The sequence below is a fragment of the Syngnathus scovelli genome, chromosome 13 (genome assembly GCF_024217435.2).
Source record: "Syngnathus scovelli strain Florida chromosome 13, RoL_Ssco_1.2, whole genome shotgun sequence".
Taxonomy (NCBI): domain Eukaryota; kingdom Metazoa; phylum Chordata; class Actinopteri; order Syngnathiformes; family Syngnathidae; genus Syngnathus; species Syngnathus scovelli.
This window is the reverse complement of record NC_090859.1, coordinates 9,534,997-9,562,355: the sequence shown is the minus strand read 5'-3', so window position 1 is coordinate 9,562,355 and position 27,359 is coordinate 9,534,997. Positions and strand designations below refer to the sequence as shown.

At 42.5% G+C, this 27,359-nt stretch overlaps 5 protein-coding genes across 6 annotated transcripts; 2 read left to right on the top strand and 3 right to left on the bottom strand.

The window, feature by feature from the left end:
* Positions 1–444: 444 nt before the first annotated feature.
* Positions 445–4,599, bottom strand: LOC125980082 (TBC1 domain family member 10A). Its single transcript, XM_049739091.2, has 9 exons — positions 3,909–4,599; positions 3,339–3,438; positions 3,135–3,242; positions 2,952–3,058; positions 2,718–2,832; positions 2,582–2,647; positions 2,329–2,518; positions 2,107–2,261; positions 445–1,984 (listed from the first exon to the last, which is right to left on the bottom strand). The coding sequence occupies exons 1-9, from the start codon at positions 4,100–4,102 to the stop codon at positions 1,598–1,600; spliced, it is 1,422 nt and encodes a 473-aa protein (XP_049595048.1). The 5' UTR covers positions 4,103–4,599; the 3' UTR covers positions 445–1,597.
* A 494-nt stretch (positions 4,600–5,093) lies between these two features.
* Positions 5,094–10,665, bottom strand: LOC125980120 (protein phosphatase PTC7 homolog). The gene is made up of 6 exons (XM_049739182.2): positions 10,170–10,665; positions 8,924–9,103; positions 8,466–8,664; positions 7,601–7,724; positions 7,389–7,518; positions 5,094–7,270 (listed from the first exon to the last, which is right to left on the bottom strand). The coding sequence occupies exons 1-6, from the start codon at positions 10,369–10,371 to the stop codon at positions 7,212–7,214; spliced, it is 894 nt and encodes a 297-aa protein (XP_049595139.1). The 5' UTR covers positions 10,372–10,665; the 3' UTR covers positions 5,094–7,211.
* Positions 10,666–10,970: 305 nt separating this feature from the next.
* On the top strand, positions 10,971–14,258 carry prnpb (prion protein b). The gene is made up of 2 exons (XM_049739076.1): positions 10,971–11,126; positions 11,491–14,258. The coding sequence occupies exon 2, from the start codon at positions 11,495–11,497 to the stop codon at positions 13,010–13,012; it is 1,518 nt and encodes a 505-aa protein (XP_049595033.1). The 5' UTR covers positions 10,971–11,126; positions 11,491–11,494; the 3' UTR covers positions 13,013–14,258.
* Positions 14,259–14,412: 154 nt separating this feature from the next.
* LOC125980126 (calsenilin) lies at positions 14,413–21,542 on the bottom strand. 2 transcript variants are annotated; one of them, XM_049739197.2, is made up of 10 exons: positions 21,405–21,542; positions 20,236–20,398; positions 17,821–17,945; positions 17,246–17,315; positions 17,094–17,164; positions 16,919–17,026; positions 16,560–16,664; positions 16,438–16,500; positions 15,187–16,363; positions 14,413–14,883 (listed from the first exon to the last, which is right to left on the bottom strand). In XM_049739197.2, exons 1-9 carry the CDS (start codon positions 21,408–21,410, stop codon positions 16,316–16,318), a joined length of 759 nt encoding a protein of 252 aa, XP_049595154.1. In that variant the 5' UTR covers positions 21,411–21,542; the 3' UTR covers positions 14,413–14,883; positions 15,187–16,315. The 2 variants fall into 2 exon arrangements, with proteins under 2 accessions (XP_049595154.1, XP_049595155.1); XM_049739198.1 differs by lacking the exons at positions 20,236–20,398; positions 21,405–21,542 and adding an exon at positions 18,692–20,197.
* Positions 21,543–23,648: 2,106 nt separating this feature from the next.
* On the top strand, positions 23,649–27,288 carry trim69 (tripartite motif containing 69). The gene is made up of 6 exons (XM_049739066.2): positions 23,649–24,729; positions 25,252–25,347; positions 25,582–25,815; positions 26,280–26,302; positions 26,379–26,494; positions 26,606–27,288. Exons 1-6 carry the CDS (start codon positions 24,118–24,120, stop codon positions 27,148–27,150), a joined length of 1,626 nt encoding a protein of 541 aa, XP_049595023.1. The 5' UTR covers positions 23,649–24,117; the 3' UTR covers positions 27,151–27,288.
* The last annotated feature ends 71 nt before the right edge of the window (positions 27,289–27,359 follow it).

Below are 27,359 nucleotides of genomic sequence, written 5' to 3'. Positions count from 1 at the left end.
AGCCGGAGCAACAGGTGTCCGAGGAAGTACGTTGCCGCGAGGGCAGCGGGTGAATGTTAACCAACACAGGGTGTACTGTATCATTGAATTTTAGCCTGGGCTCCTTGTGCGAGTGCCATTTTGTCTCATTGTCTTAATTAAGGATAAAATGGCGGCATTGTGTAGAGATGGAGGCCATAATCAAATCAGGCAAGAAAAACTTTGCATGGAATGGATTTGACACCGTCTTACAAAGCTGCAGCGCTATTATTGGATTACACAAATTTGTGTCTTAACTATTCATTAGTGAGTTGTCTTGTAATCTCCAAGTGTTTGAAGTAGCAGCTCAGTGGCGCCATCTATAGACAATAGAATGCTTTCCATCTAGAGCCTGAAGGTTAGTTCAGACTAATAAATTCTAAAATAGTCAACAAATTTGTAGTGAACACAAAGAAAACACAAATGTTCTAATACCACCACAGTCTCTCCCTTTTATAAAATCGATTTCAGATCAAAATACATGACAGTTTTTAAACAAGTTTATCCTACACCATAGCAGTCATCGTATAAATTAATGTTTTACTTTTAATTGCTGCCTTCCCCCTGTAAGTGCAAAAGAAACAATTTGACCTCATTGTAAATAAAAACAGCTGTACATTCATTGCGTAAGGATTATATAAAAATACACATTTGATATATCTGACTCAGTAAAGCAACAACAATCTCCCATTGCTAGTGTTTTTGTTTTCTTTTTTCTAGTAATAGTCCTTCAAAGTCTTTATGGCCAGCATGCCTGATTTTGCATTCACGCATTTCATTCCCGACATGAAATAAACACTCCTAGTTCGACAGATACTACACGCCCAACTTAAAAATCTTTGGCTTTGTAACACAACAACGTCCCTTCATTTAAAGAGGTGGAGTCAAAGTAGTGTGAAGTTGTTTTGCTCTCGTAAATGTACAACAGCTGTTCAGAGACTGGCAAAGTAGTAACAAAAAAAAAAAAAAAAATTGATGGCAATGTTGTGTAGTGAAGCATGGGCACCTACTGGACACAACATTAGGTACATAAATACAATTAATTTCTAATATGAAAAAAATTCCATGAAAAACTAAAAATCTTCAATATTACCTATGTATATAGTCTGTTTTTTTTTTTTTTTTGGGGGGGAAAAAGTTCACATAGTAGATTTTATAATGGACCTAATATTGTGGCCAGTAAGTAAGTATCTTTTCCCGCTATGATGTAACAGATTGTTTCTTTGTTTCAATATTTAAGTCAGTTAGCATGTTAAGTCACGCACACCTCAGAGGTGCTTCTCCATCCTCTTATTGCCTGCTAAAACCTCAAAAGAAAAAAAAGTGCAAACTATTCGTCATCGCCACCTGTAGTTCATTCAGGGGATTACATGTTTAAAAGAGGTGACTGGAAACCCGTTTCAGCATTCGGATTGGATATTCTTGATGTCTAGCTTAAGGTTGACTTTGGGAACTTTCCCAAAGGACCGAAATGTATTCTCAAAATACGGTAGCGGTTTGAAATTCTACACATTTTAAGAATCACGAGTGTTTAAAAAAAAAAAAGAAGAAAAGCCATTTCGATAAAATGCTCACCGTGCTACAGATAGGTGTCGTGCTCGCTGCTCACGCTCTCTTTGGACGCGTGCGAGCTCAACGGTTGCAGGAGCGGCGACGGGACAGTGAGAGTGGGCGATGTGTTTTTCGTCTCAGCCGGCGGCGGCAGAACACTCTTCTTCTTCCGCTTCCCCTTTTTGGCCTTACGAGTGTCCCTGGCGGCGTCCAACTCCGAGGGGGATTCCACAATGATGGTGGGTCGCTGCCTCAGATCCTGCCGGGTCGGCGGCTCGGCGGACATGACGGCCTTGGCGCCGTGCATCCTGGGAGGGGATCTGTAGCTGAGATCGCCGCGGGTCTCTTGCCAGCGGCGTAGCTGCGCCAGGTGCTCTTTCTCGATGTCTTTCTCCGACACGGACAGGTCAATAGTCTGAATTACCGTGTTTGGGGACAAAAGAATAAAACCACCATGATCAGGAAATTGTGATTAATTACGTGTGGAATTTTACTAGTTCCCTCAAAAGGGCATTTTCTTATATGAATCTTTTTTACCTCTTGCACCAGGAATCTCTCCTGCATGTATTGTGGCGGTATAGCCCTGAGGAGCTCCATAGTTTCGTAGAGACCCGGGCAGGCTTTCACCTTCTCTTGAGACCCCAGCATGCATCGGAGGAGGACCAAACCCACCCGGAAAATAATCTTCACTCCTGAGAATCCAGAGAGACGACTTAATATGCACAAACACATGGGTGTGGAAAAAGACTCATATCTCACCTTCGCAGAGGAACATGTCCCACACGCGAAGCACGGAAGCCCAGGGGAGCGTACGAGAGAAAGCGCACATGAACCACTCGGTCATGTACAAGATGGGCTCCAACTTGTGCTGCTTGAGGTGACGGTGCGCCACAGAAGACACTCGACGCAGCAGAGCGTATAGGATCTCTCCGTCCAGCTGGATGGCCTCCTGCAGGAGACCACATCAACTGTTGTGTAAGTTGTTAAAATACTGCTGAGTGTGCATTCTTACCAGCCCTGTACTGTAGTATCCAGGAAGGTACTTCTCACAAATCTGCACAAGGACCCAGAAGGCATCCTAGGACACAAAAATAACACTTTCTAAAATGCTGGACCACACAACTGCTTTAAATGAAAGAAGTTTTTACCTCGGCAGGCATGTGCATGAGGAGCACAGCGGCGATGGGAGCCTGAGCTTGACAGTAGCCCTCCTCGGGACGGTGCAGCGTGTACGCCTTGAGCACGCGGAATAAGTCTTGCTGCCTGCATAGGAAGTATAATATTGACAATTTATAACAATACTGTACAATGGTAAATGATATTACACATGTTTTGGCACAGGCGGATTCCCATATTAGTGGATGCTTTTCATTTTTGCTTACCCATGTCCGCCTCTAGCTGAAAACATCTCATGGAAGGGAAACTGCCGGTGGAGGTCTCTCTCGATGATATCCACCCATTTGGGATCTCCGGGTTGGTTGTCCAGTTCCTAAAGGCACAATTTTGTACAAATGTGCATAAGGCGACATATTTTATTCGCACAAAACGAGAAATGTTCAGCTGACCTGGAACTTGCCCTGATTTTGTTGCTCCTTCACTTTGCCTCCCGTGAGGTAGAGCCATGCGCGACCACGCAACGATGGTGGGATGCCCTTCTGACAGCGTTCTTTTACCTGTTGAATTTGATGAGTCATTTTTACTGTGTTAAATAATAAAAACCTGAAAGTGCATTTTTTGTGTGGACATTTTTTTTTGGGCCAAGCAGATACCTTCTTGTGCTTTTTCGCCATCCACTTGTCCCAGCTATTGAGCATCTCCAGCCATTTGGCCTCCCGCTGTCTCAGCACCTCTGTGGGAATTTCCTCTGCACTGTGAAGTGAACAATCACACCAAAATAATAAAAATAAAAACTCTCATCACTTGTAACATTATTCTGTCACATATGAATGGGGAAGGCTGTGACGTTAGAAATGCCTGATCTCTTCCTTATTCTTTCATACAGGAAATGAATCCAGCAGAGCGATGGTCATCATCAGCAGTCAATTTCCTGAAAACAGGATGCTGCAGGAGAACTTTTACCCTAGTTCCCTTTCACTAACAATATTTAACTTCACTACAAAATCTCATTTTGCCATCTAGTTATTGTAAATTGCATTACTGTCTCTGCAAAAGCAGCTCTTACATAAAAATCTCATTGGATTAAGTGTACCTAATAATCTGCAAAACATTTGAATATTCAGCATGCATTTCTGGTTTAACATGAAATGCACTATAACCGTATTTAGTTAATTTGACCATTAATTACATGCATATTTCTACGATGGCATCGGCAGACTTACTGGAGTCCCGGGTACTGTTGGGCTCCACCAGTGAAGCCGTACTTGTCCACCTCTTTCTCCCCAGACGCGTCAGTGCCATCCGAGTCCAGTGTAACCGCATCCGAGCCAAACGACCGAGTGCTCCCGTTGCTTGTCAGCTGCTCGGCGCTACCCTGAAAGTCAAGCTCTCCATCGTCCATCTCGGTTTTTGCCATTTAGCCAACATTTATCTCCGCAGAAAATAATACTGGTCTTATTTTTAACTCTCATAAACCTCCATGCAGCTCAACTCCTGTCCCGGGGTATGCTAACTCGCTACGGATGCTAGTAGGGAAGCTTTTTGCTGTTAAGCCCCCATATTTAAAAGTCACATTGTGGATTTAGCGTCATCATTTCTCCACGAAAATATTAATAGCTGCTTGCAAGGTGTGTATGGACTCCAAGCTAACCTGCTAGCATCACACACACCTGTCTGCTGAATTGTACAGTTGCAAAATCTCTGCTACTGTCAGCAGGAATGCAGACTAGCACGTTTAGTAGGTACAACAAAACAGCTATCTACTGCCCCCATTAGGTTCAAGGCCGCACTGCGGCTTTACAAACGCAATCGGAACTAGTATTGTTGTTTAGAAAAGGATTAACAGAGTTGTTCAATTTTTATAAAACAAACTCACGCACTAAAACGGTTCCTAAATGTCTTCTATGGGGACCTCTTTTTGCTGTGGCAAGCATGACTGCCCCCGTGTGGCCAGTACGTGTTTTACAATAATTAGTCACATGGTACTGTTGAATCTATCGATCCATTTTATTTTTTAAAAGGGTGGCCAAGTCATTTGTATTGAGGATACGAGACTAAAAAATATAAATTCATTTATTTAAAAAATAATTTAACCAAGCACATGTATAAAGCAGAAACTAAGACATACAAAATAATTATAAAATACCCAATTAATAAATACTGATTATGTAATTGCTTGGCTAACCAGATTACATGATCAATGCAACCTAATGTTAACCTCAAGAAAATTTCAATGTCCACAAAGACATTGTGCAACACTGAATTTTTGGGGATATTATTTTTTTACATTTCAAAACAAGTTTTACAAATTAAAATTTGCAGATTGAAATTGAGCTATTAATAATGAATCAAGTCATTTTCTGTTAAATATAAATACTTTTAATTATAATAATAATAATAAATAAAAATACTATAACTTCTTTATTTAAATATTGTACATTTTTTCAAAACATATTTACATAAATTAGACTTGCATTGTTACACCGTGACAAACAGATGTACAGTTCATTCACCCATACAAATATCGCTTGTTGGAAAAAGGACAATCGTACCAGTCGTAGAGATGGCAGAAGCACCTTTGCTTTGACGGACGGGGAGAACACACAACTGGACGTATGCAGACCGTATTGAACACACAAACAACATGGACGAGACAAGCTTGCAAAGACAGGGAAGGCCTCTTGATGACAGATCATGTGTTAAGTAAGGCTTAAATTGTGCTCCCCCCTTTTCATTCGCACGCTAAAACTTCACAGCCTTTGTCTGCATATAAGTTACATTTTTCCAGGACATACATTTTAAAGACACAGGAGTAAAACGGATCGACTGAAACCATGCAAAGAGAAAAGCACTGACAAATAATCTACCCCCGCCACACGAGTACAGCTCCTACTATAATATTGAAACATACATAAAACAGTGACATTATTGGTCTCCACTTACAGCAAGACATACAGTACAGAGCAAGGTCCCTAATATAACATTCTACTCTATATGGCTTTCGTTCTTTGGTTTCAGAAACCTGTCGTGCACAAGCTCTAAACAACCAATCGCATGTAAGAAAGACAAAATCCTTCAGCAAAAAATATCTGATCAATCCCACCAAGTTTTGAGCGTAATTTGTGTACAGTATTGCTGCGTGTTTACAACCACAAGGCGTTCTGATGAATATATTAAGAAAAAATGTCATTGGTGTACCCATGTTGAAACGGTCAAGACATTACGCAAAGGGATTAAAATCCGCACGCACACAACCACGGTGAAAATGTTCATGTAATTCAGCTCATATAATCAAATTACACAAGAAAAGCAGCAACAGAAAAAAAATAAAAACTCAGCTAATAGTTGCTACAACTTTTTCATAAACCAAACATACCATATTTCCTCAAATAGTACCCTTGTCACACTGGAAGAAATAAACGCCTTACCTTAAATAACATTTACAAAGTATTGTGCCACTAGGTGGCGGTGTAAGAGCAATCACCACTGTCCAACAAAGCATGACTTGCCTAATTTTGGGACGGTTTAAGTTAATGACATCTGTTTTGCTGGACAGCCCATACAAAATAAAATGGTAATATTTGATCTATGTTAGTGGATCTAAATGTTTAACCAAAAGATGCAATTTTTGGATGCGAGGCGTGCAAAGAGATTTTTCGTCTGTTGTTCCCCGTCTTAATTGGGAAACAGTATGATAGAAAAATGTGTGGATAAAATGTATCGTCATTTTAATATTTTCAAAATCCATCTGTACATGTAAAGCCCCGCCCACCCCAATCAACATCTGACAATCTTGGCAGTTCATCGAGTAAACCACTATAGGAGGAAATACAGCATTTGATCTGGGCAGAGACTTTCAAACATTATTTAAAAAAATATACATCTCTTTATCTTCACACCCTTGACCTATGTTTGCAACCGTGAGCATTACCAGATGCCATAGCGTTTCTCTTAACGTCAAACATTGGAACTCACTCAAACGCACGCAATTACTCCCTTTTCCTATCACACTATCTCAGTGTGTCTGTGAACGCATCACTCGCGACATTAAGTCAAAGAGAAGTAAAGACAGTCTCAAAACAGAACTATTTACAAGCCCCAAACCTCGATGCATGTTGGCTCGACGGAGGCTCTGTTGAGTTCCCTCCGAGGACCGAGCTAGTTAGCTCAATCTGCACCTTCGCAAAGCCACCTCCTCTGCACTGGCCTCAAATGGGGCTACAGAAACACATTCAAGTTCAACCTCTTAATTCTTGATCAAAGAACCTCCAAAGCCTGGCTTACTCCTCTTTCCATGCCACGCAATTTGGACGCCTTAATGTGCCGCGTTGGGGCTTCTCCTGCACCACGGTCAACATGGATCTATCCGAGCTGCCCGCTTTCCCTTTGACACGCCGGAGGAACAAACGAAAACTAAACAGACATGGATGGAGGCGTGGGCGTCGTGTCGGAGGAAGAGTTGGGCGGCCGGGAAAGGGGTGAGCGAGCCCCGCGGCGCCAAACACACATTCGAGCGCATACGCTTCCTAATCTGTATATTCGGCCACGATGGAAAGCAGCACCGTGATGTCGTCTGGCTTTCCTCCTGCGGGAGAAAACCAGACAAATAAATTTCAAGTGTTTGTGATGGTGTTGTGGTCATGTGATGAGATGCACCTCAACAACTGGACGTAATTCTTGGTGCATGTGAGGGACACGCTTACCTCTTACATTCAGACCGTTGTCACATGCAAACTGTGCAAACGGCGACATGTAGTTGGGATCATAGGCGAGGTCGTGAGCTTGTTTTGCTATACTCTGTGCCGTCTGCAGAATGCTCTCGTAGTTGCTGGTCTGAATAAGAAGATGAGACATTACTTAGGAGGAAATCTAATCCGTGCAGTATGTTGCACGCCGATTGAAAACGATGTCACACCTTGAGTTTTTTGAGCTCCCGGAGAATCATGTAATCAGGCATGTTGTCAAAGAGGCCGTCGGTGGCGGTGAGGATGATGTCACCGAGCTGCACGTCAAACGAGGAGCTGTCAGCAGCTTCTGGACTGAAAAGGGGAAAACAGGGGCAATGAGTTCAAAGAAACGCAAAACTGAAGCTCTTCGTATCTATTATTAAGGAGGAGGTCGCTCGGACACGGTGTTTTGTTAACTGTTGACATGGTAGCAGTCCTGCCTCGCTAGGGAGTATTGCTGGTCTCAGGGACGCATATTTATTTCCAGAACCTCTGACAAACTGAAGTCCTGGTGTAGAAACAGTTTAAGCATAATTTTTCTCTTTTTTTTTTGTCTCTGAAGGAGGGGGGTGCAAATGTGTGGTTCCGCCAGGCATCTATGAGAGGGAAACTCGACTCTGCGGTTGGACTGGATAGATGTGTTCCATTAATTTTAATGGGAATCCATTAATGGGTGAATGTCAGTACACTATAACTCTGTTCCTAATTAAAAAAAATAAATAAATAAAAAGATAGAGTTCAGCTAATGCAAATTTGCCAAAATCCAAAACGACATGGTCCGGAGGCCATTTTGTAGAGCATGCCATGCTATTTACTAGTAATAGGGGCATACGTCGTTTTGAGGTTGCAAATGATGTACATCTCAAGCCCAACGGCCGGGAAGAATTTGTGGTCATGTGGAACAAGAACGCTTGCCCATTTCCTGTAATCGATACCTACAGAATGAAATTCCTTCCCTCATATTCAGTGTGAAGGAAGCCAGCAGATGCTGAGCACAACAAAAGCTAAGGGGCACTTCTTTTCACGGTGCGTCACACGGGTCTCGCTGCCCACCTGTCACTGAGCACCACCCCTTCGGACCCCGGGGGAGCGATGGACAGCTGGAAGGGCGTGTTGAAGTAGTGCTGCTGCTCATCCGAACGGTGCACCACCTCGCCTCCGCGCACCACCAGGAAGCCTGAGTCGCCGAGGTTACACGTGTGGAGCTGGTGACTCCGTCGGTCCAGCACTACGATGCAGGCTGTGCTGCTGCCTACAAAAAGGAAAAAAAAAAAAAAACAGCGGCGGCATTATCTTTACCTTGAGGTGTTTATTGTGATTTATGCTGCTGAGTGACTGTAGCCTTGGCGGGCAAAACTCAGAGCCGCATTCGGCTGCAGAGCTCAAGTACACATTACCCAATGAATACGAAACTGGTTATTCAACAAGTGTGAGGGCTGCGGTAGATTGAGTTTCTGTTTGGTTTCACAAAATGTACATCCTCATAATGTGTGATGCGGACCGTAACTTACCTAAAAGGGGGACTTTGTTCTGTAAGAGTTCATAGTAGCCAGACGTCAGGATGCCCACTGGATTGCTCGGAGTGAAGCGACCTTCCTTCACTAGCCGCTCGCATGTTCTCATCAACGTGGCAGAGAACTGAGATGGGTCGACGCCGTAGTCCCGCCAGCCACCCACGCCATCCGCTACACCTGTGAGACAAGCAGGAAATTAGCACACCTATCTTGAGAGAGAAAAACAAAATGTGCGGTGTTTACAAGTTCAATTGAATAACACAAATTATTGTTTTGAACTGGAGAAAGCGCGAGTCCAAGACAGTACAATGAGATAAGCCAAGAAATTTACTATAATGAATTATTTAAGAACATTAAAGAACAATGAATAAATAAGACCTCTTACATTACAAAGGCAGAAATGCAAACATTATTTTTAATTCCCGGAGATCGGCTGATGCAAACCATTGACATCTTGTAATATTTTGCTCTTTGTTTGATGTGACATCACGGTCTTAGAAGTTTATAATCCCCTCTCATGTCCACAAAAGTGTTAAATTACACTCAAGTTGCAGAATTGATGCGGCCCCCTCCCTAATTTGATTAAAGAGTAAACGTGTTAGGTTTAAAGGGAAATTTGCACGCAGTTTTCTGATGTGAAACATTTAAGAAAACCCCCATGAATGACAAACTCCTCGGTGGTTCCCCTGGAAAAGCATGAAAGACAGTTTCGTTTACTCATCACGTCTGTGGACAAAAGCCAATTCCAGCCAAGCTAAGAGAGGCTAACGTGGCTGTTAGCAAAATGGCCGCCTCCATGCTCGACCATTCTGACCTTGTTGTTTTCTGTCACAATGTTTCGAATTTGTGTTAATTTCAACATTGGGAGTCTTTGAATGAGTTTATATACACACCCCGACTCGATTTGGTGAATTATCTTGCACCGCTTTTTTGTCCGAACGTATCTAGGTGAAAGGTCATTTGCTTTACGGCGTAAAAACTGCACCTCGACAACGTGTCATAACAATACATTATGCCATTATCGGTCAATTTTACATAGTGAATGCATACAAATGAAACTGACAAATTTTGTAAAATGGAATTTGGCGATAATGTTCAGGCCGTGTGACCGGAGGGGGTGGAGATTGTTATGTTTTCATCGTGAGGTCAGTCCACGTGTAGTGGTGGACGACGGACCACTGAAGGTCAACCGGGTACAACCGGAGCATGCAGACCGGTTCCCACTAACGGAGAATGATCTTACCCAAAACGTCGGCACTCTTGTTCCTCGCAATGAAGCAGGCGTCGTCCCCGTAGCACATCCCTTTCTTAAGAATCCCCTTCCGAAAGTCCTTGCCGAAGCCATAGCTGGCGGTAACGAGGCTGTAGTCGCGCCCGTCCGTCTGCGAGAGTCCACCGAGGACAGCCCTGGCTACCAGTCTGCCATAAGACAGTACGGATAACATCCCCACCTAAGCGAGAAGCCGAAGCAGCACCCCTGCCCGGTTGAAGCCCTCTCACGCGGTCGTTCTCTGCCAGTCACCGCTCGGTCTCTTCTTCGGATTAAGACGTTTTTAGCCTCCCATGCACACCAGACGACTCCGCTTCTAGGAATAACTAATTTAGCGACTTAATTTAAAATCTAGCAATAAACACGACGACGTTGGAGCTTTATGGTTGATTTCGTGTCCGCGGTTCCTCCACTTGTTACTCTCCTTTCCGACATCTTTCCACGATGTACCGCGAGTACATACGGGTATCTTGTCAGTTTACAGTCGTGACGTCACAGGCGTGGTGACATCAGCCAATGAGAGAGACGCTAGCCGTTCTGCCCACCTTTGGACCGCACTACTGCGCATGAGTAACAGATGCGCTTGTTTTGTGAACTGGGCGTCACAGGATGAAATAAAATAACATTTATACAAAAATGACCTTCCAAAATGTTCACGCTGTATTAATTGCAAAATCACTCTGGAGCATTTTAACACAAAAAGAGTACAATCAAGTAAAATTGTGTTCCTGGTAACTGGTTGTATCTGGACTTATGCAAATGTCAGGTCGAGGGTGTGTACAAAACGAGTGCTCCGCAGCTCAAGACCCAACCCTCACAGTCTCAGCGCATAACGGAGCGAAACAACACGGAGGACAACAACGCGTAATCTCTAAATTTAACGACGAATAACCGTATTTAGCCGTTTTTCCTCAGTGGGACATTATTCAGGTAAACGCAATAATAATTTTCCATAGTCGAGACAAAGCCAATTCCGTTATTCATATTTGTTTTATTCTTATGGTTGATTGCTGTCGGCCAAGTTGCCTGTTGCCGATTTATTTGAAAGAAAAATGATATATTCGACAATATTTGTAAACTCTGTTGTGGGTTTATCATGATTTGTTTTAGTCAAGCAAACGATGAGAGGAAAATAAATGCCGATTGCTAAAATACAATCAGGTTAAAGTCGCTCTCTCTATCGGATGATCCATTACCGACCAGGAACATGATGTCATTTGTTGCCTTGTCATTGTTGTTGGTAATTGTGTTTTATTTAATCTCAAATCAGTGATTTTGCTCCTTTTCTCCTTAGGGCCATGATGAAGCGATGGGTCGAGGTAGCTTTGCTGTCTTCTCTCATCATATGTCTGCTAAACACCGACTCCACATGGGCCAAAAGAGGGGGCTCGAGCAGTAGCAGTGGCCGGAGATCTTCCAGCTCTTCTTCGAGTAACCGGGGCTCGCAATCCAAACCGTCCAGCTCGAATCCAGGAGGCTCTTCTAACCGAAACACCAATCCATACCCATCTGGTGGGAATTACCCAGGAGCAGGAAATAGAAACCCATCAAGTTATCCGGGAGGCGGTAGTTACCCCAACCAGAATCCCGGTCGACCCAACGCCGGTGGTTATCCAGCTGGTGGTAGTTATCCAGCTGGTGGTAGTTATCCAAATCAAAACCCTGCAGGTCGTAAACCAGCCGCTGGTGGATACCCCAACCAGAACCCGGCAGGCCGTAATCCAGCTGCTGGTGGATACCCCAACCAGAACCCTGCTGGCGGCTATCCAAACCAGAACCCTGCAGGCCGTAATCCAGCTGCTGGTGGATACCCCAATCAAAACCCTGCTGGCGGCTATCCAAACCAGAACCCCGCAGGCCGTAATCCAGCTGCCGGTGGATACCCCAACCAGTACCCCGCAGGAGGTGGATACCCCAACCAAAACCCTGGAAGGGGCAATTACCCAGCTGGAGGCGGTTATCCTAACCAGAATCCAGGGGGCTATCCAAACAGGGGTGGCTACCCGGCCGGGGGGAGCTACCCGGCCGGGGGAAGCTACCCTGCCGGAGGGGGCTATCCTAACAGGGGTGGCTACCCAGTTGCAGGAGGCTACCCAGCTGCAGGGGGGTATCCAAACAGAAACCCATATCCCGGGCGTGGCGGATCATTCGGCTATCCACAAGGAAACCCAAACAATAAGATCATGAGTCCCCATATTGGCGGGGGCGCTTACGGATACGGCGGTCATGGAACAGGAGGGTCCCCCTTCTCCCGTTCCGTGCAGAGTATGGGTTACAAACCCAAATCTTCAGGGTTTGCCAAGAAGGCTATCATGGCGGCGGGCGTGGGCGCCGTAGCCGGGATGGCGGTAGGATACGGACTGGGGCGCTTCCCTCGACCGCACTTCTCGTTCCGTAACCCAGAGGAAGAGTCTTACTACAACAACTACATGTACCGCCGTTACGGTTCGCAATCCACCGACCAGAAGGACTTTGGCCGCGATTACGTCTACAAACCGCCGCCGAGAGCCGAGACCTATGACGCGTTCATGGCCAAATGTATGAACAGAACGGATCTTCTCAAGGAACAGAAGACCAACTCCTCCGGAAATATCCAAGAAGACGACGACACAGTGAGCATCGAGGAGATCGGCTACCCATCTCTGGTGGAACAGATGAAGGTACGCCGCTGCGTGGAGAATTATATGACCTACTCCGAGCGCTTCCTGGAGAAACGCAAGTTTGACTCTCAGGTCCAAAGGGGGCCAAGCTCCGGGGTGGTACAGTTTTTTCCATCACTCTTCGTGATGCTGTCCAGCATGCTTCTACTCCAGTAAAAAAAAAGTTAGTCCCGCCATTTTAGCTGCACGTGTTTACACAGTAATGCTGGTCCAATGTATTCTATATCCTCAATCATGAATTTTGCACCTTCTGGCTCATATTATGTCAACGACTATGTAAACTACTGATAAAAACTTAGGAGGGATACATATTAGACTTTCTAAAAGGCAGTCTCACCCTCATAGGTGAGCTCTGTTTGTCTTTAAACTTTCAAGGTTTCGGTACTTTTTTGCAAACCTTGATAATCTCCAACAAGGAGCAGAATGGTGAAATTCACAAACACTTTTGATCCTTGAATGGAAATGAACATTTCCAGGTTTGATCAGAGTTGCTATATAAACAGCATCCTATATAAAAGCATCATGTAACCCAGATGGCAACTAACAATTGATTATACCCCACGTATATACACACACATATACACACACACACACACACACACACACACACACATAAAATTAACCTGTGCGTCTTCATGAAAAGTACTGTCTCATTTTTTATTTGCACTTAATGTTGTTAATAGAGTACCGGTACATAGTTTTTTTTTTTTGCACTTATATGGCAGTTTATTATAACAATATAACTAGAAATAATGCACCGAAGCTTCACCTGCTGAGCGTAAACAGGGTGTGCACTGTGTTGTGTAAATAGAGCGCCTGCTTTCTGAGAATTGTCATGCAAATGTTTTCAGTCAAATTGTAACAGGAGCACGCTGAAAAACTACTGCTGAAATTACGAGGATAAAAAGTTGTAAGATGTCAATTGAAATATTCAGGAAAAAATTTTACACTCTTATAAGAATAAAGCTGTAATATGAGACAAACATCATGTTATGAGAGTAAAGTTGTAACAGAAGAAAATGTACTTTCAATTTAAATTTTAAAGACATCTTTCCATCTCAGTTGTCCATTTTTAATATTTGACTAGTTTGTCTGGTCCCGGCAATGATTTATTGTGCAGTAACTTGTGTAGTAGATCATTTTCTTTTGTTGTTTTATATATTTTTAAACTTCACAAATCATTCAGTTTTGTCAATTAAAATGAAATTTAAATGAATGTTGGGTATTTTCCACACGTTTGTGTTTCCCATAGGGAAAAAAGTGCACTTCTCCTTTACAATTGGAATACTAAATAAATACATCATTGAATTCAGTTGCATTAATCGGCCAACAAATGATACTAATGTATTACCGTGCTGTAAAAGTGTATGTTATCAAATAAATTCTGTGTTAGAAATCCCTATCTCTTGACTCAGTTCTCTGTTTTGTGACTCGTCTTTTTTCAGTCAAATACATTTGAAACTATTTTAAATTAATCGCGCTACACAGTGTCTAAATTTAGGAATTTCTCCCTCCACCTTTGACCAAAATAGCAGAACATGAATCAACAGGGAATATCATTTGCAAACTTTTATTCTATTTCCACCAGGTCAAATTGCACTCATACAAATCCCTGTGAGGAAGGTGAGTGTATGTCCCAGCATAAGGAAGCGGTTACTCATGTGGGCAGGCGCCTCCGCCTTCAGAAAAGCCCTCCACCTTGACTGATTGCGAAACATTTGACCTTGGCCGTAATAGCGCTCGGTGGATTCCTTCTTCTGGCCGACGGGCCCCCTGGACCCCTGCTTGGGCCTTCCGAGAAAACCCAGTCCATATCCCGTGCCTGTACCGCCCAGCATGCCAGTCGCTGTCCCCGCCCACTTCAAGCCATTCTTAGGGAGGCTGTGACCCTTTGACGCAGGCGCCTTGTTGCTTTTTCCGCCACGCTTACTGGAAGTGAACTGCGCCGCTGGGCAGAGTGCTACGATGAGCAACAAGAGCCACAGTGACGCAAGCTTTTGCTGGCTTGTCATCACAATCTAGAGGTCCTGCAAACACACATTAGTCAAAACATGTTCATTATTTTCTTTGCTTTGAATTTAATAACAGAACTGACCACCTAAAAAGCAAACGGCATTAAGAAAAGGCTACACAATCAAATTAATTAAATTAAATTTAACAATGGGTTCACAGTTGTAATTATGTAGTTTAGAAATAATAAATATGTATTCTCTAGATTTATGTATTTAGTAAAATATTATTTATTAAACAATGTATTTACTTTGTCAATAACATGCAAAAACAAAAAATTACACAAAAAAAAAAATCAAAGAACAATTCAATGTGTTTACCTTCCCGTCGAGTCCCGCTCTGAGGATGCAATGTTGATGAGGCCCATCCATTTGATCCAGAAGGTACCGTGTTCATAATTAATTCCATACCAACAAGAGCTAAGCCCCTCCCCCTACGTGTCCCTATTGGCCCGAGATGAATAATACAGTACAGGTTGAATGATTTTTGCTGACCTCCCAACGCTCATGTGCCATTATTCAGCACATAAGCGGACGATGCAACACCACACGTGTTTGTTTGTCGACAACAACACGCAACTCTACTGACATGCTTTTAGCGGTAAAGTTACTTTAAATTGCATATTATGACAATTAAGATAAAAACGTATTTCTACAAGGTTTGTATCGACTTTCTACTGGACATCCCCTCATTGAAAAACAACGAGCTGGCTTTCTGAAACGCTTTCTTCATAATCACACAGAGTGCTTGAGTAGCTTCAGGGCCTGTGATTCATTTTATACAACACAGCGGACAGCAATGAATAAGAACCAGTTTGCACGGCATGTTTTGCACAAGACAGTAAAAACGTCCAGAAGATGTAAAACAACAGAGATGATTGTTAACAGACATTTCTGTCCAGTGAAATCACTCAACTCTGTCTTTGTTTTGTTTTTTTTCCCCACTTTTCCTAAGAGTGTGGAATATCCCGTTTCCTTTGAGGGGAAACTTGTGACAGACACACACTTGTTCACATGATTTAACCATGTGAAGCTCCTTTGTCACAACATAGACTGCATAAAATTGCGTTTCATAATAAGTATAAATTTGTAAGTAACCTAAAAAACGTTTTATAATTTAGAAGATGTTACAAGATGGCGGCAAAGCACTACTTTTTATTAGATAGGGCTATGGCTAGATTAACAGCTTGGACTTGTTAAATCATACAGACAAAACATTACATTGTAATTCATTTGAATTAAGTGTCATTATTTATTTGTCAAAGAAATGATACAAATCTAATATAATTTAGAAAAATAAAAATAAAGCCTTCCTGTCCTAACTGACTTCTAATTGGCACAATTCTCTGCAGTCGAGTACGGCTACTATATTTGGGGGGGAAAAGAAAACCTACGGTGATTTCTAAGGTTTACGGTAGGCTGAGGCGTTTCCACTTTCCTCCGTCTGAAGCTAGATGACGTTTTCAAAAAGTTGCATGGAAGACATAATACTCTCATCCTGTTCCAAAGACAGAACATGAATTAAGTGTGATGCGCAAAACTCGAAAAGGTGACTCAAATTGTTGGTTTTACCTTTTGGCAAGTTTCTATGAATTCATCGATGGTCACCACGCCGTCACGGTTCCGATCCATTTTCTGGAAAATAATTGTTTCCATGGACTTCTTGTTTTAAGTCGAACAAACAGTCAGCATACCTGAAAGAATTTCTCCACATGTTCATATGGGGAATCTTCTCGTACGCTCGGTAAGGTGTACCTGCCCATCATGTCATAAATGGAAGTCATTATTGCCAACATGTCCTGCAAGAAAATAAGAAATCACAGTGAAGTGCTTCTTCCTATTTTGTGTAAGTGAAAATTGAATAATATCACAAGGGTGCACAAGGGTGTGCACACTTATGCAACCACATTTTTTTTCCGTTTTTTTAATTGAGTTGTGCAAGTTATATGTCACAATAATGGGGGAAAATGTTTTTGATCACAAAAAACAGGTATTTTAACAGGGGTGTGTAGACTTTTCCAGTTGAGCAATATTAGATGCATATTTCTCAAACCTCCTTAGTGATGTAGCCATCTTTGTTGATATCATAGAGATTAAAGGCCCAGCGCAGCTTTTCTGTCACCGAACCTCGAAGCAACACGGACAAGCCCACCACAAAGTCCTGCAAAGGTCATTAGGTTAGCTGATAAATAATCTCAAAATTATAAATAAAAATGGAAAAGACCTGCCTCAAATCGGATGGCGCCGCTTCTATCCATGTCGAAAGCGTTGAACAAGAAATGAGCATACATAGTGGCATCTGAGGGGGCAAGGCGCCAAAATGGACAAAAAGCTCTCATTGAAAATCTCTGAAAAAATATCAATCAAAATTGCCAATTACCTCCTTGAGGGAAAAACTGCGAGTAAATGGTCTTGAACGTTTCTTCATCCACAAGCCCACTGGGACATTCCTATTTGTGAAAATATGAATGAATATTGATTACATGTGTGCTTTTTACATGTCTGGGTCTTTGCTAGTCCTTGACTCACCTGATCTGAGCTTACGCAAGATGTTTTTTTGTTACCATGACAACCAGGGGCGCACTTAGAGTGGCAGCAAACATATCGCTAACCCAAAATAGAGTCTTCTTGCGTTAGGCATTAAACGTTCCACTGTATAAGCAACATGGTTTTGCTTACAGGGACGGTTCCTGACCACAAGTCATGACACGCATCCTTAATGTATTTTGGCTTGTAGTCTTTGTATCCACTTTGATTAGTGTTGACCTCGGTTAAAGTGCACTAAAACCTGCAACTCCCACCATATGCATTAGCATCAACAGTTGACGGTATAAATCACATGATAGCGTCAAAGCAGCACTTTTGTGCATATACAGAAAAACAGAATAAAGCTTTAAAAAGCAAATGTGGACCAATATTTTTTTTTTTTTGTTCATGATCTCTTAATTTTCTTACATTTTTAAAGCCTCTGTAAAGTGACTGAAGTTCCTTCCTGGTGAACTGGGTCTGCGCCTGGAGCTGCTCAAGGCCTTCGGGTTGATGACGTACCATGGACAGCTCGAGGTCACAGTCGCTGCTGTCTGCCAGAGGGAGGCAAAAAAGAAAAGGCCAAAAGGGAGAACGTGAAGACACGTTAATAATAACAGGAAAATCCAGAGGGGGGTGGGGGGGGTTCTATCAGAGAGAAATGGAAAGCAAAATAAGGCGATTCTTTCCATCTGGATGCAAAACAGAGTAAGGATGTTAAGAAAGTGCAACAAACATACCAAAATTATAATAATAAAATAAAAAATAGTAATAAAACATAACAATATAAAAATAATAATAAAATAAAAAATAAAAAATGATAATACTAAAAATAATAAAAAATAAGTGCTGGGGAAAAAAGATAATAAATAACAACTATTCAGAGCATTATTTTTAACTTTCATTTTGGACACTTTGAATGCAAGTTGTGTAGATTATTCTCACTTAAGAAATCGAGAACAGACACTGGTAAAGTAAGCAAGTAAATTTCTCCTGTAATTTAATATTCAAAATGTCCATCATGAAAAGGGAGGATTATGTCAAAAGTGCTAAAATATCAACTCAATTTACTGTAACATAAATACTCACCATCTTTACAAGGAGCGCAACACAAATGGAAAGTGGGAAGAGACAAAACCGGGGGGAGAGATTGAGATGATGACCATAAATAAATTAAAAATACATTTAATTATACTGTGACCCCATTTAACAATATATAGTCGATTTTTTTGACCCACTTCTTGGTACATGACATCATAAACGTCACAGGTGAACCAAATAGGCAACAAAATATTCTTACCTTCCTGCATCAAAGGGTCACACATCCCAAACTGTTTAAGCACAGAATAAAACATCCCGGCAACAACTACCATTGCGATAATTTCCATGCCATCCAATCCCATCATGGCATCTCACTGATTCTTATAAAAACCAAAATAGACTTAATGTAAGCCTTGGCGATGAGGTCTTAAAAAAAGAATCTGACAATGCAGCTTGGAGTGAAGACATCAGCAGTTACAAGCGAGACTCATTAGGAGACAATCCGAGTCCAAAGAGGCAAAGTTAAAATAGGATTCCACCACCACATGATGATGAGAAGCATTGATCCCCCTCCTCACATGATGCTAAACTAGCTTCCATCGCTAGTGGTGGCAACCCACCACCTCTCACCTATGTGTTTGGGAGGTTTGGATAGTCTCAGCTTTATTTGCTCAGTCATTTGGATGCAAAGCTGTATTAAAAAAAAAAAAAAAAACAAGCGATCATCCATATCCGCTGATGCTATGGATATATGAACAGCACTTAAGAGTGAAGGAGCCGGCTTGTCAATATCGCTGAGCTTAAAACACATTTAACGGGGGGCCGCTAAAAGGCACCTTGTTTAAAGTACTGCCGGTACACACAGCAGGCGTGTCGGTGCCGCTGCAACTTTCCGCCGAACATCCATGTGCTTAGCATGTTACATATTTTGAATGTGTTTGTCAGCAAGCTTACGAACCAGTAAAGGGAAGTGAGATCCAAAACTGATGACTCTGCAGAACATAATGGACTCAGTTTAAGTAGGAGAGGGCAAATCAATTGTTAGGAGGTAACAATCTTTGATGGAGGGGGGGAGTGGGACAGCTCATTTTGTTGGAGGTGGAAACTTTCCTGTGGGCTTGGAGGATTCCCTACCGTCAGCATATGCTAATTTGCTGATTTTTGGGGGGAAGCTAGGTTGGGACAAAAATCTAGTGTCTAGTATGCGGTGTGCCACAAGGATCAATCCTCAGCCCTTAATATTTTAAGCATCACAATCTTTTTTGAACCCAAAACAAGAATTAGACTTACAGTATGATCTATACCCAGACACGAGTTAGAGGGAAAAAAAAAACACGTCATCACAGCAATAACATCCAAAGCTAGGAACTCGTACAGTAAAAACAACGCAGCATCAGTGTTTGATGCGTCTTGAGTTCTGATGTAGTCCTGCTCTCTTCCCCTCTAATCTAAAAAATGTCTAAATAAATCAAACATTATGACAACTAAATCAACAGAAGTTACTTCTTGAAGAAAAAAAAAAAAAGACCCAAATTTCTTCCCATTTATTCACATAAAAACTGTCCAATTGAATAACCTCAATCTTTTCATTATCATTTGCTGTGGGAGTTCCATCTGTTGACCAGTAGATGGCAATATAGTAGTGACAAATAATTCACTTGTGCACTTAACCAGTCCAGATGCTATTTACAGAGCTGGCTTCATAGTTCAAAAATATGATGCACACATTTATTTAAAAAAAAAACAAAACATTTTCTCTCAATTGTTCTTAACTATTGGGTCACGATTTGACAATAGTTCTACCTGGGCCCTGTTGAGTGGTGCTAGCGATGATCCACTTGACCAGACAGCACCTCATGAGAGATTTTCGTGAGAACTTGGGTTTCTCCCACTTTGAGCCCTCAGCTTGTCCGGCCGGCTCTTTCCCATCAGGCAGCAGACCGCCATCCACCTCCTTGCCTTGTGCCTTAAGGGAGACACAAATAGACTTCTTTTAATTATGGTTTTCCTTTAGACATGTCTGTTGCACACTAATCTCCCACTCATTTTTTCTCCCTTTTGATTTGCTGGAGGAATGACTTTCCATTTTCAAAATATGACTCCGCCCCCTAGCACCTTGCTACTGAGTACATTGAGAAAATGTGATCTGATGATGCTGTAGATATCGAATCATTGTGTGTCTAGAGCGCTTCTAAAAATAACCCATTTTCTTGTTATTTTCATCATGTCACCTGACACTGGAGCACATTCAGGGGGCTCTGCAGCCAGATGAATATTTCAGGGATAAGTCACTGTGGACACTGTGTCTGAATTTTAAAAGAGCTGAGAAGCAATTTTTCTGTGAGGTTTTCATCATCAAATCTGTCAGTGATTTAATTTGGCTCAACTAAATTGGCAAATCTATTTGTGGAGTTGCGTTTTTTTGTTTGAAAAATGCAACCAAAGTATTTTTGAATGCACATGAATTAAAAATATTGCACAATGCCTGGCTTTCCCTTCTGTTTGAATAAGAGAAGAGGGTGGCGGAGCACACACGCACATGAATGTCCTCACTCAATTATTCACACTCCTTAAAATTGAATCAATAAAAGATTAGGCCATTTATAGAAGCTCTTGAAAGGACAAAGAAAAAAACATTAAAAACTGTGAAAAAATATTCACCTGCATGCAAATATTATGTGCTGCATGATACAGCAAAAAAAAAAAAAAAAGATAAATAATAGATAAATAAATAAAAAGATGCATTTAAAGAGCAAATTTTCCTTACAAAAAAAATTGAAATAAAATATTGTCAGCATGGTTGGGAGCTGTTCTTCCCTGTGGTTGAAAAATCATAAAACGTGAGCCAAAATCAATTTGAATGATGAATTATTAAATAAAGGGTGGGCTCGTGCGTTGGCTGTTGTGGTACAACCGCAGAAAAATCACAACATCTGGATAAAGTCAAACATATACATTTAAATGAAACATACCTGCATGGTGGTTGTTTCCCGCTTTGCTGTTGCGATGCTCTACAGATTCTCCTCGGTGAGCTGCCAGTTGGATGCAAAAACAAAAGAGAGCGAGGAGCGGAATTAGTAGTTGTGGAGGAAAGATGAGGAGGAAGAGCACATCTGCTCACTCACCTGAGTTCAGCATAGGATGGATTGATTGAAGCTCTGCAGGATTCAGGGGAGGGAGGGGGAGGAGGAGGAGTTTTTTGTACTGTTTGCATGGTGACATACAGTATGTTATGAAATCCAATTAGATTAGGTCTGACTTCAGTCGTGCCTCTCTGAGGAAATAAAAAACAAAGACTTTTAATATATCTGCAGGCATGATGCTTGAAAAGAAAATATGAGTTTCTCCTACTTGTGAAAGTCAAACTTTTCAATATTAGACTTAACAATGTACAGCAACCCTCCTGTTTGTGTTCCTCTAAAATGCATTTTTCCCCCACCCTGACAATTTTTAAAGCTGCTTTCCAGATCTGCAACATGGCCCACCTCCCCTGATGCAAACGCCGGTGATATTTTTAGCCTCACAAGTTCCCGAGCGCCTCCAATTTCAGAGTTTGGCGGTGGATGTGCATGCACGCAGACACGCGTGTGACTGCTGCTTTTATTTTCGCCTGAATAAATGTTGCATTGCCCTGCATGCAGCTTGCAAACACATTTGCACTCTCAGTCGCCATACCACAAATATGTCAGTCATTTTTATTTCTTAAAACCACATTTAAAATAAAGCATTTATCGGCAAATTACTTCCCGCACAGAATCCTTGCCTCTTGCTAACATCCAATGAGAAAAAAGGATTTAGGATTAAGAAGTATTCTTCATTTATGAGCTCATGGGAAAATGGGATTTTATTAAAAAGTGGCAATGCTCTTTCTTGTCTGGCAATAGTTATATCTTAATTGCCAGAAAAATGCTTGTAATGTTACTTTTTCTTGGAGCAATTTGCTCAAAATATGATAAATCCTAAAAATGGTAGAAAAAAAACATAACGTAATACCGCAATGACCTGCGAGGTGAAGCGCACAGGAATACGAATATTTTTTTAAATTAACTCCAAAGCCATAATCTGTCCACTGACTTAATTAACAGCTCTAAAGTTGTCATTTCTTTCCCACTTTATCAGGCACCTCAGAAGGTTACGGAATAATTAGCTGTATGCACTTCTTCACTTAATATAAAGCAGATTATTTTAATCATTCAAGATAAATTGACTAGTGGGGGGGTTGTTGGATGTGTGCCAATAAATCATTAAATTTTCCATGCAAAATAATGTGTCATGAAGCAAAACGGAGATGTCTGCCTTACAATTTTAAGGTTAAAATGTTGGTTAGCTTTAATTAAGACAAAAAATCGTTTGTCCACTAGATGTCGCTAATGTTCACCGGCCACAACAAAGCATTCATCATTCAAAATATTAAAGTCTTAAATGAAATAAAATAAAATAGATAGGCTAAAACAGTAATTGTCCCAATTTCTTTTCCGTGTGATAAACTCCACAACATATTAAAAACAAACAAACCGAAAATATAAATGAGCAGAAAATAAAAATTTGCAGATATGATGTAGTCAAACAAAAGAATTTTTCAGATTCTTCTTGGTGGTCACCACTTGTTTGTGTGGCTGCTTGTTGCTAGGCAGAATAAAGGCAATTACAAAAACACAATGGCATACCTCATAATATGTTGTTTCCTTGGAAACTTGGAGCGGCAGAGAAAGGAGAGTCGACAGGAATGTGATCACTGAGATAACTATGGGAGAAGTTATATTTTGAAAAAGACTACTCTGAATTCAACATAAAACAAATTTAAATGAAAAGATTTCAAGAAACACAGCCCTATTTAACACTTTTTAAAAACCCACAAAGAAAGTTCAGCATTGTTGCCACTTTCCTTTCAAGTGTAAAAATAAAAAATAAAAATGACAGCGTGTGTGGCAACTAATGAGACATAATTTTAGGTTTCATGAAGTGATGACAGCTGGAAACACGTTTGACGGGGACAAAGTCATCATCCTCATTTGTCTCCAATGACTTGTAGCGGTCAAATGAATATATTTTCTCGTGACACGTTTAATGACCATTGGGCTCCCAGTAAACAATATCGTTACCGCCCTTCAATGTACTCCCACGCACGAGGACAGGATGGGAACTAAGCAACTTCTCACACACGCATGCTGACTGCCAGTTTTCCTCCATTGGCCTGTCATTATGTGTCAGTGAGTAATAACACAGCACAAAGATGTTTGCTGCACAGATGTTCCGAGTCCTTAAAGATACGTGACATAAAAATGGACAAAGAGGGAGACGGAATGTCCATGTTGTTTAACTCAACTTGTTGGCACTAGTTGAACCTGATGACAATCTTACAGGATTGTTCTTCATCTTGAACCGCCCCTCAGAGGCACATAAAATGGATTTACATTTTTCCGCTGCCGATGAAGAGGGTTGCGGTTTGGAGCTTTGTCGCAGCGGCTGCCCAGACATGCGGCTCAAGTGCTTTATCCCGCCTCGGTTTCCTGGCGGAGATATGTTGTGACTGTCTGGAGAGAGGAGGCGGTCAACTGGGAGGAGGAGATTCCCCTCACTATCAACGGATGTGAGAGGCTGTTGCTCGACCCCGCTCTGCACACCCCCGCACTTCTCCGCAGTCAACAGGAAAGAGGCCACGGAGAGAAGAGGTCCGGCAGAGACATGAGCAAGAACCAGAAAGAAGTTAAGAAAATCCAGTCTGCTTATCTGCAGAATGTGGAGAAGCTCAACCAAGGGGCCAAGCAAGAGAGGAAGAGCTGGAAGGCCAAGGAAGGAGATTTTGAGAAGCGCCAGCCACCTGCGATCACACCCGTGAACAAAAGCTCAGCGCACAGAATCAGTAGAGACCTGACCTGCTCCATCTGCTTGGATCTCTTCAAGCAGCCCGTTTCTCTACCTTGCGATCACACCTTCTGCCAGGGATGCATTGAGAGCTACTGGACTGGACCGAGAGGCCACTGCCAAGGGGAATCGGGCTCCTGTCCCCAGTGCAGGAAGGTCTACCCCGGGCGGAGCTACAGGCCAAATCGGATCGTGGCCAATATTGTGGAGAGCTACTGTCATGGGTTGGAGGAGTGCGACGGTGGCGGTGGAACCAGGCTGGCCGAGCCGGAGCAGGCGCCTGCTCCGGCTCCACGCTGCAGCCGGCACCGAGAGGAGCTGAAGCTTTACTGTGAGGAGGATCAGGAGCTGGTGTGTCTGGTGTGCGGAATCTCCCAGGAGCACAGGAACCACACTATGATGTGTGTGCAGGAGGCGGAGCTCAAGTACAGGGTGAGCTGACCAGAACTGAAAAGTACTACTAACTTGTTTCTTGACATTCCAGCGCTAACTAACTATTTGTGCATATTCTCGCAAAAACCAAAAAAAAAAATGCACTCGAATGAGTTTCAGATGACCGCCAACGTAACAAAAGTAAAAAATCTTGAATTTATTTACTCACCTGTTCGTTGATTAGCGAAGTAGCTAGTGAGTCTACTTGACAGTTCCGATATTTGGTCTCCACATGTTTGCGTCGATTTTTTTTTCGTACTCCCGCATCTTCCCAGATCTACAAAACAACCATGTTAAATTCACTGACGACTCTAAAATGGTCCTTAAGTGTTGATGACATAACGCCTTAAGTTTTTCAACTCTTAAGTCATGTAACTCCGCCCGACTGGTTACCGACCAATCAGAGAACAGCTATACCAGAAAATCCTGCATTCACACTCTCATTAAAAATTCTCAGAAGCTCACCTCATCCAAAGAAAACTTCCTTTGGTATTAAAGGCTTCCTCTTACTTATCCAATCAGGCATCTCTGAGCAGCTCCACGGATTCCCTCAAAGCCGAGCTCAACACAGCGATGCAGTGCGACAGGGAAGCTGAGGACGAAGTAAAAAATCTTAAGGTGAGAAGACAACACTCAGTTTAATATCGCAGGTTCTCGTGACCTTCCTGTAGATATAAAAATCAGAAAATTAAAATGTGTTTCCTCCCACAACGGCGCAAACGCCCCTATCACAAGAAAGAAAACTCTATCCATGCACACACATAAACGTGTTTTGAGCTAAACTCACACTGGGCATAAAATAGGTTTGACACCAGTCCTGGAACTTTTGGGTCAACGTGTGTGACCCACCAGGAACACACGGCTGACCTGAAGCAGCGCATCGAGGCTCAGTTCAGCGACCTGCACCAGTTCCTCTACCAGGAGGAGAAGATGCTACAGGTGAAGCTAAAGACGGAGGAGCGCCGCGAGCTGATCCGTCTGGACGAGCACAAAGCCCTTTTGTGCGTGGAGATCTCCCGTCTGCAGAGAGCTCTCCAAGAGATCGAAGACAAGCTGAGGGAGCAGGACCCCTTCATTCTACTACGGGTAAAGTCAAACGGAATTCCCCATGTCGGGTAGTTTGTATTGAGTCAGCTTCTGGAGGTGATTATGAAGGGAAAATGCTGAGGTTTTCATTTTGAAGTAGAGTAGACATAAAAACATTTGAGTGAACTGAGCTGGGTGGGACTGTTTGGCTTTTCCTGTCAAGTCTGCGCACGACCTGAAGGAAGCCAAATGCTACATTTCAAGGGTTGAGTAGTTCCCGCTTCCCGATAACAAAGGAGTCCCTGCTGGACAGGATGTAGGCCAATGAGCTCACTCGTTGATCGAGAGGATAAGGAGTTCAGTTCAGCCACTGGTCCAGTCGATGTCCACGGACAGGGGGTGTGGGGAAGTCCCGCCAGCTCCTACTGGGTGGGCAGACGTTGATGTCATGTGGAAAAAAACTTCTCTCATGTCAGATACAACAAACCTAATCACCACTCTTCCCTCCTTCTCTTTCATTTCAGAGCATCAAAATGTTGCTGCAGAGGTGAGGAGTGTGAGAAAACGCATGTGAGCTCTGTCGGGGATTTGTTTTCATTACGTCTCTTTGGTTTTGTTGGCAGACCCTCGCTCAAGTTCGAGAAGCCAGTTTTTACACCTCCCAGTCTGTGCGAAGGCCGATTCGCGGGGCCCCTGCAGTACAGAGTGTGGAAATCCATGAAAGGAAACATTTATCCGGGTATTGGAGATCTGACAAAATAATTGAGCATTTAAAGTTTAAATGATTAAATGAGTTTAAATTTAATTAGATTAAATCTAATTAAAAACAACCCCCATGTTGTACTTTCAGTGCCCGCGGCCATCACATTCAACTCCAGCACGGCCAACCCCTGGCTCAGTCTCAGCTCATCACTGACCTGCGTTCGCTACCAGACCTTTAACCACGCCGTGGAGGACAACCCGCACAGGTTCAACGCCGCCCTGTCGCTGCTCGCCAGCCAAGGTTTCACCCACGGCCGACACTACTGGGAGATCGAAGTCTACAGCAGCACCGTGTGGACCGTTGGCGTGGCCCGGGAGTCTGTGCCCAGAAAAGGAGTCATCAAAGCTCTTCCGGCTAACGGTTTTTGGACCCTCTCACTCTCTTATGGTATACAGTACATGGCGGGTACGTCCCCGCCGACTGTTTTGTCCCTAGAGGAGCCACTGGCCAGGATCGGGGTGTACCTGGACTACAAAAGAGGTCTGGTGTCCTTTTACAATGCAGAAACCATGACGCATTTGTATACCTTCAGGGAGATGTTCAGTGAGACACTCTTTCCTTACTTCAACTTGGGATTTCTGGATAAAGTGCATGAGAATGAGCCTCTTAAAGTTTTCTTGCCAAAGATTTAAAATTACTGTGAATTCTTTGTTTCTTTTGTACAGAATGTGACACTCCAGTAGATTTAGGATGATTTTTAAAGACTGTAGACGGGATCTACGGACACTTGTGTATTTGTAATACATCTAATAAATATTTTAATCTCATAATGTGAGTTCATTATTTTATTCATGGAGCTATATAGTGTGTTTCAGCACTCAGAAAATATATTAAAAAAAAT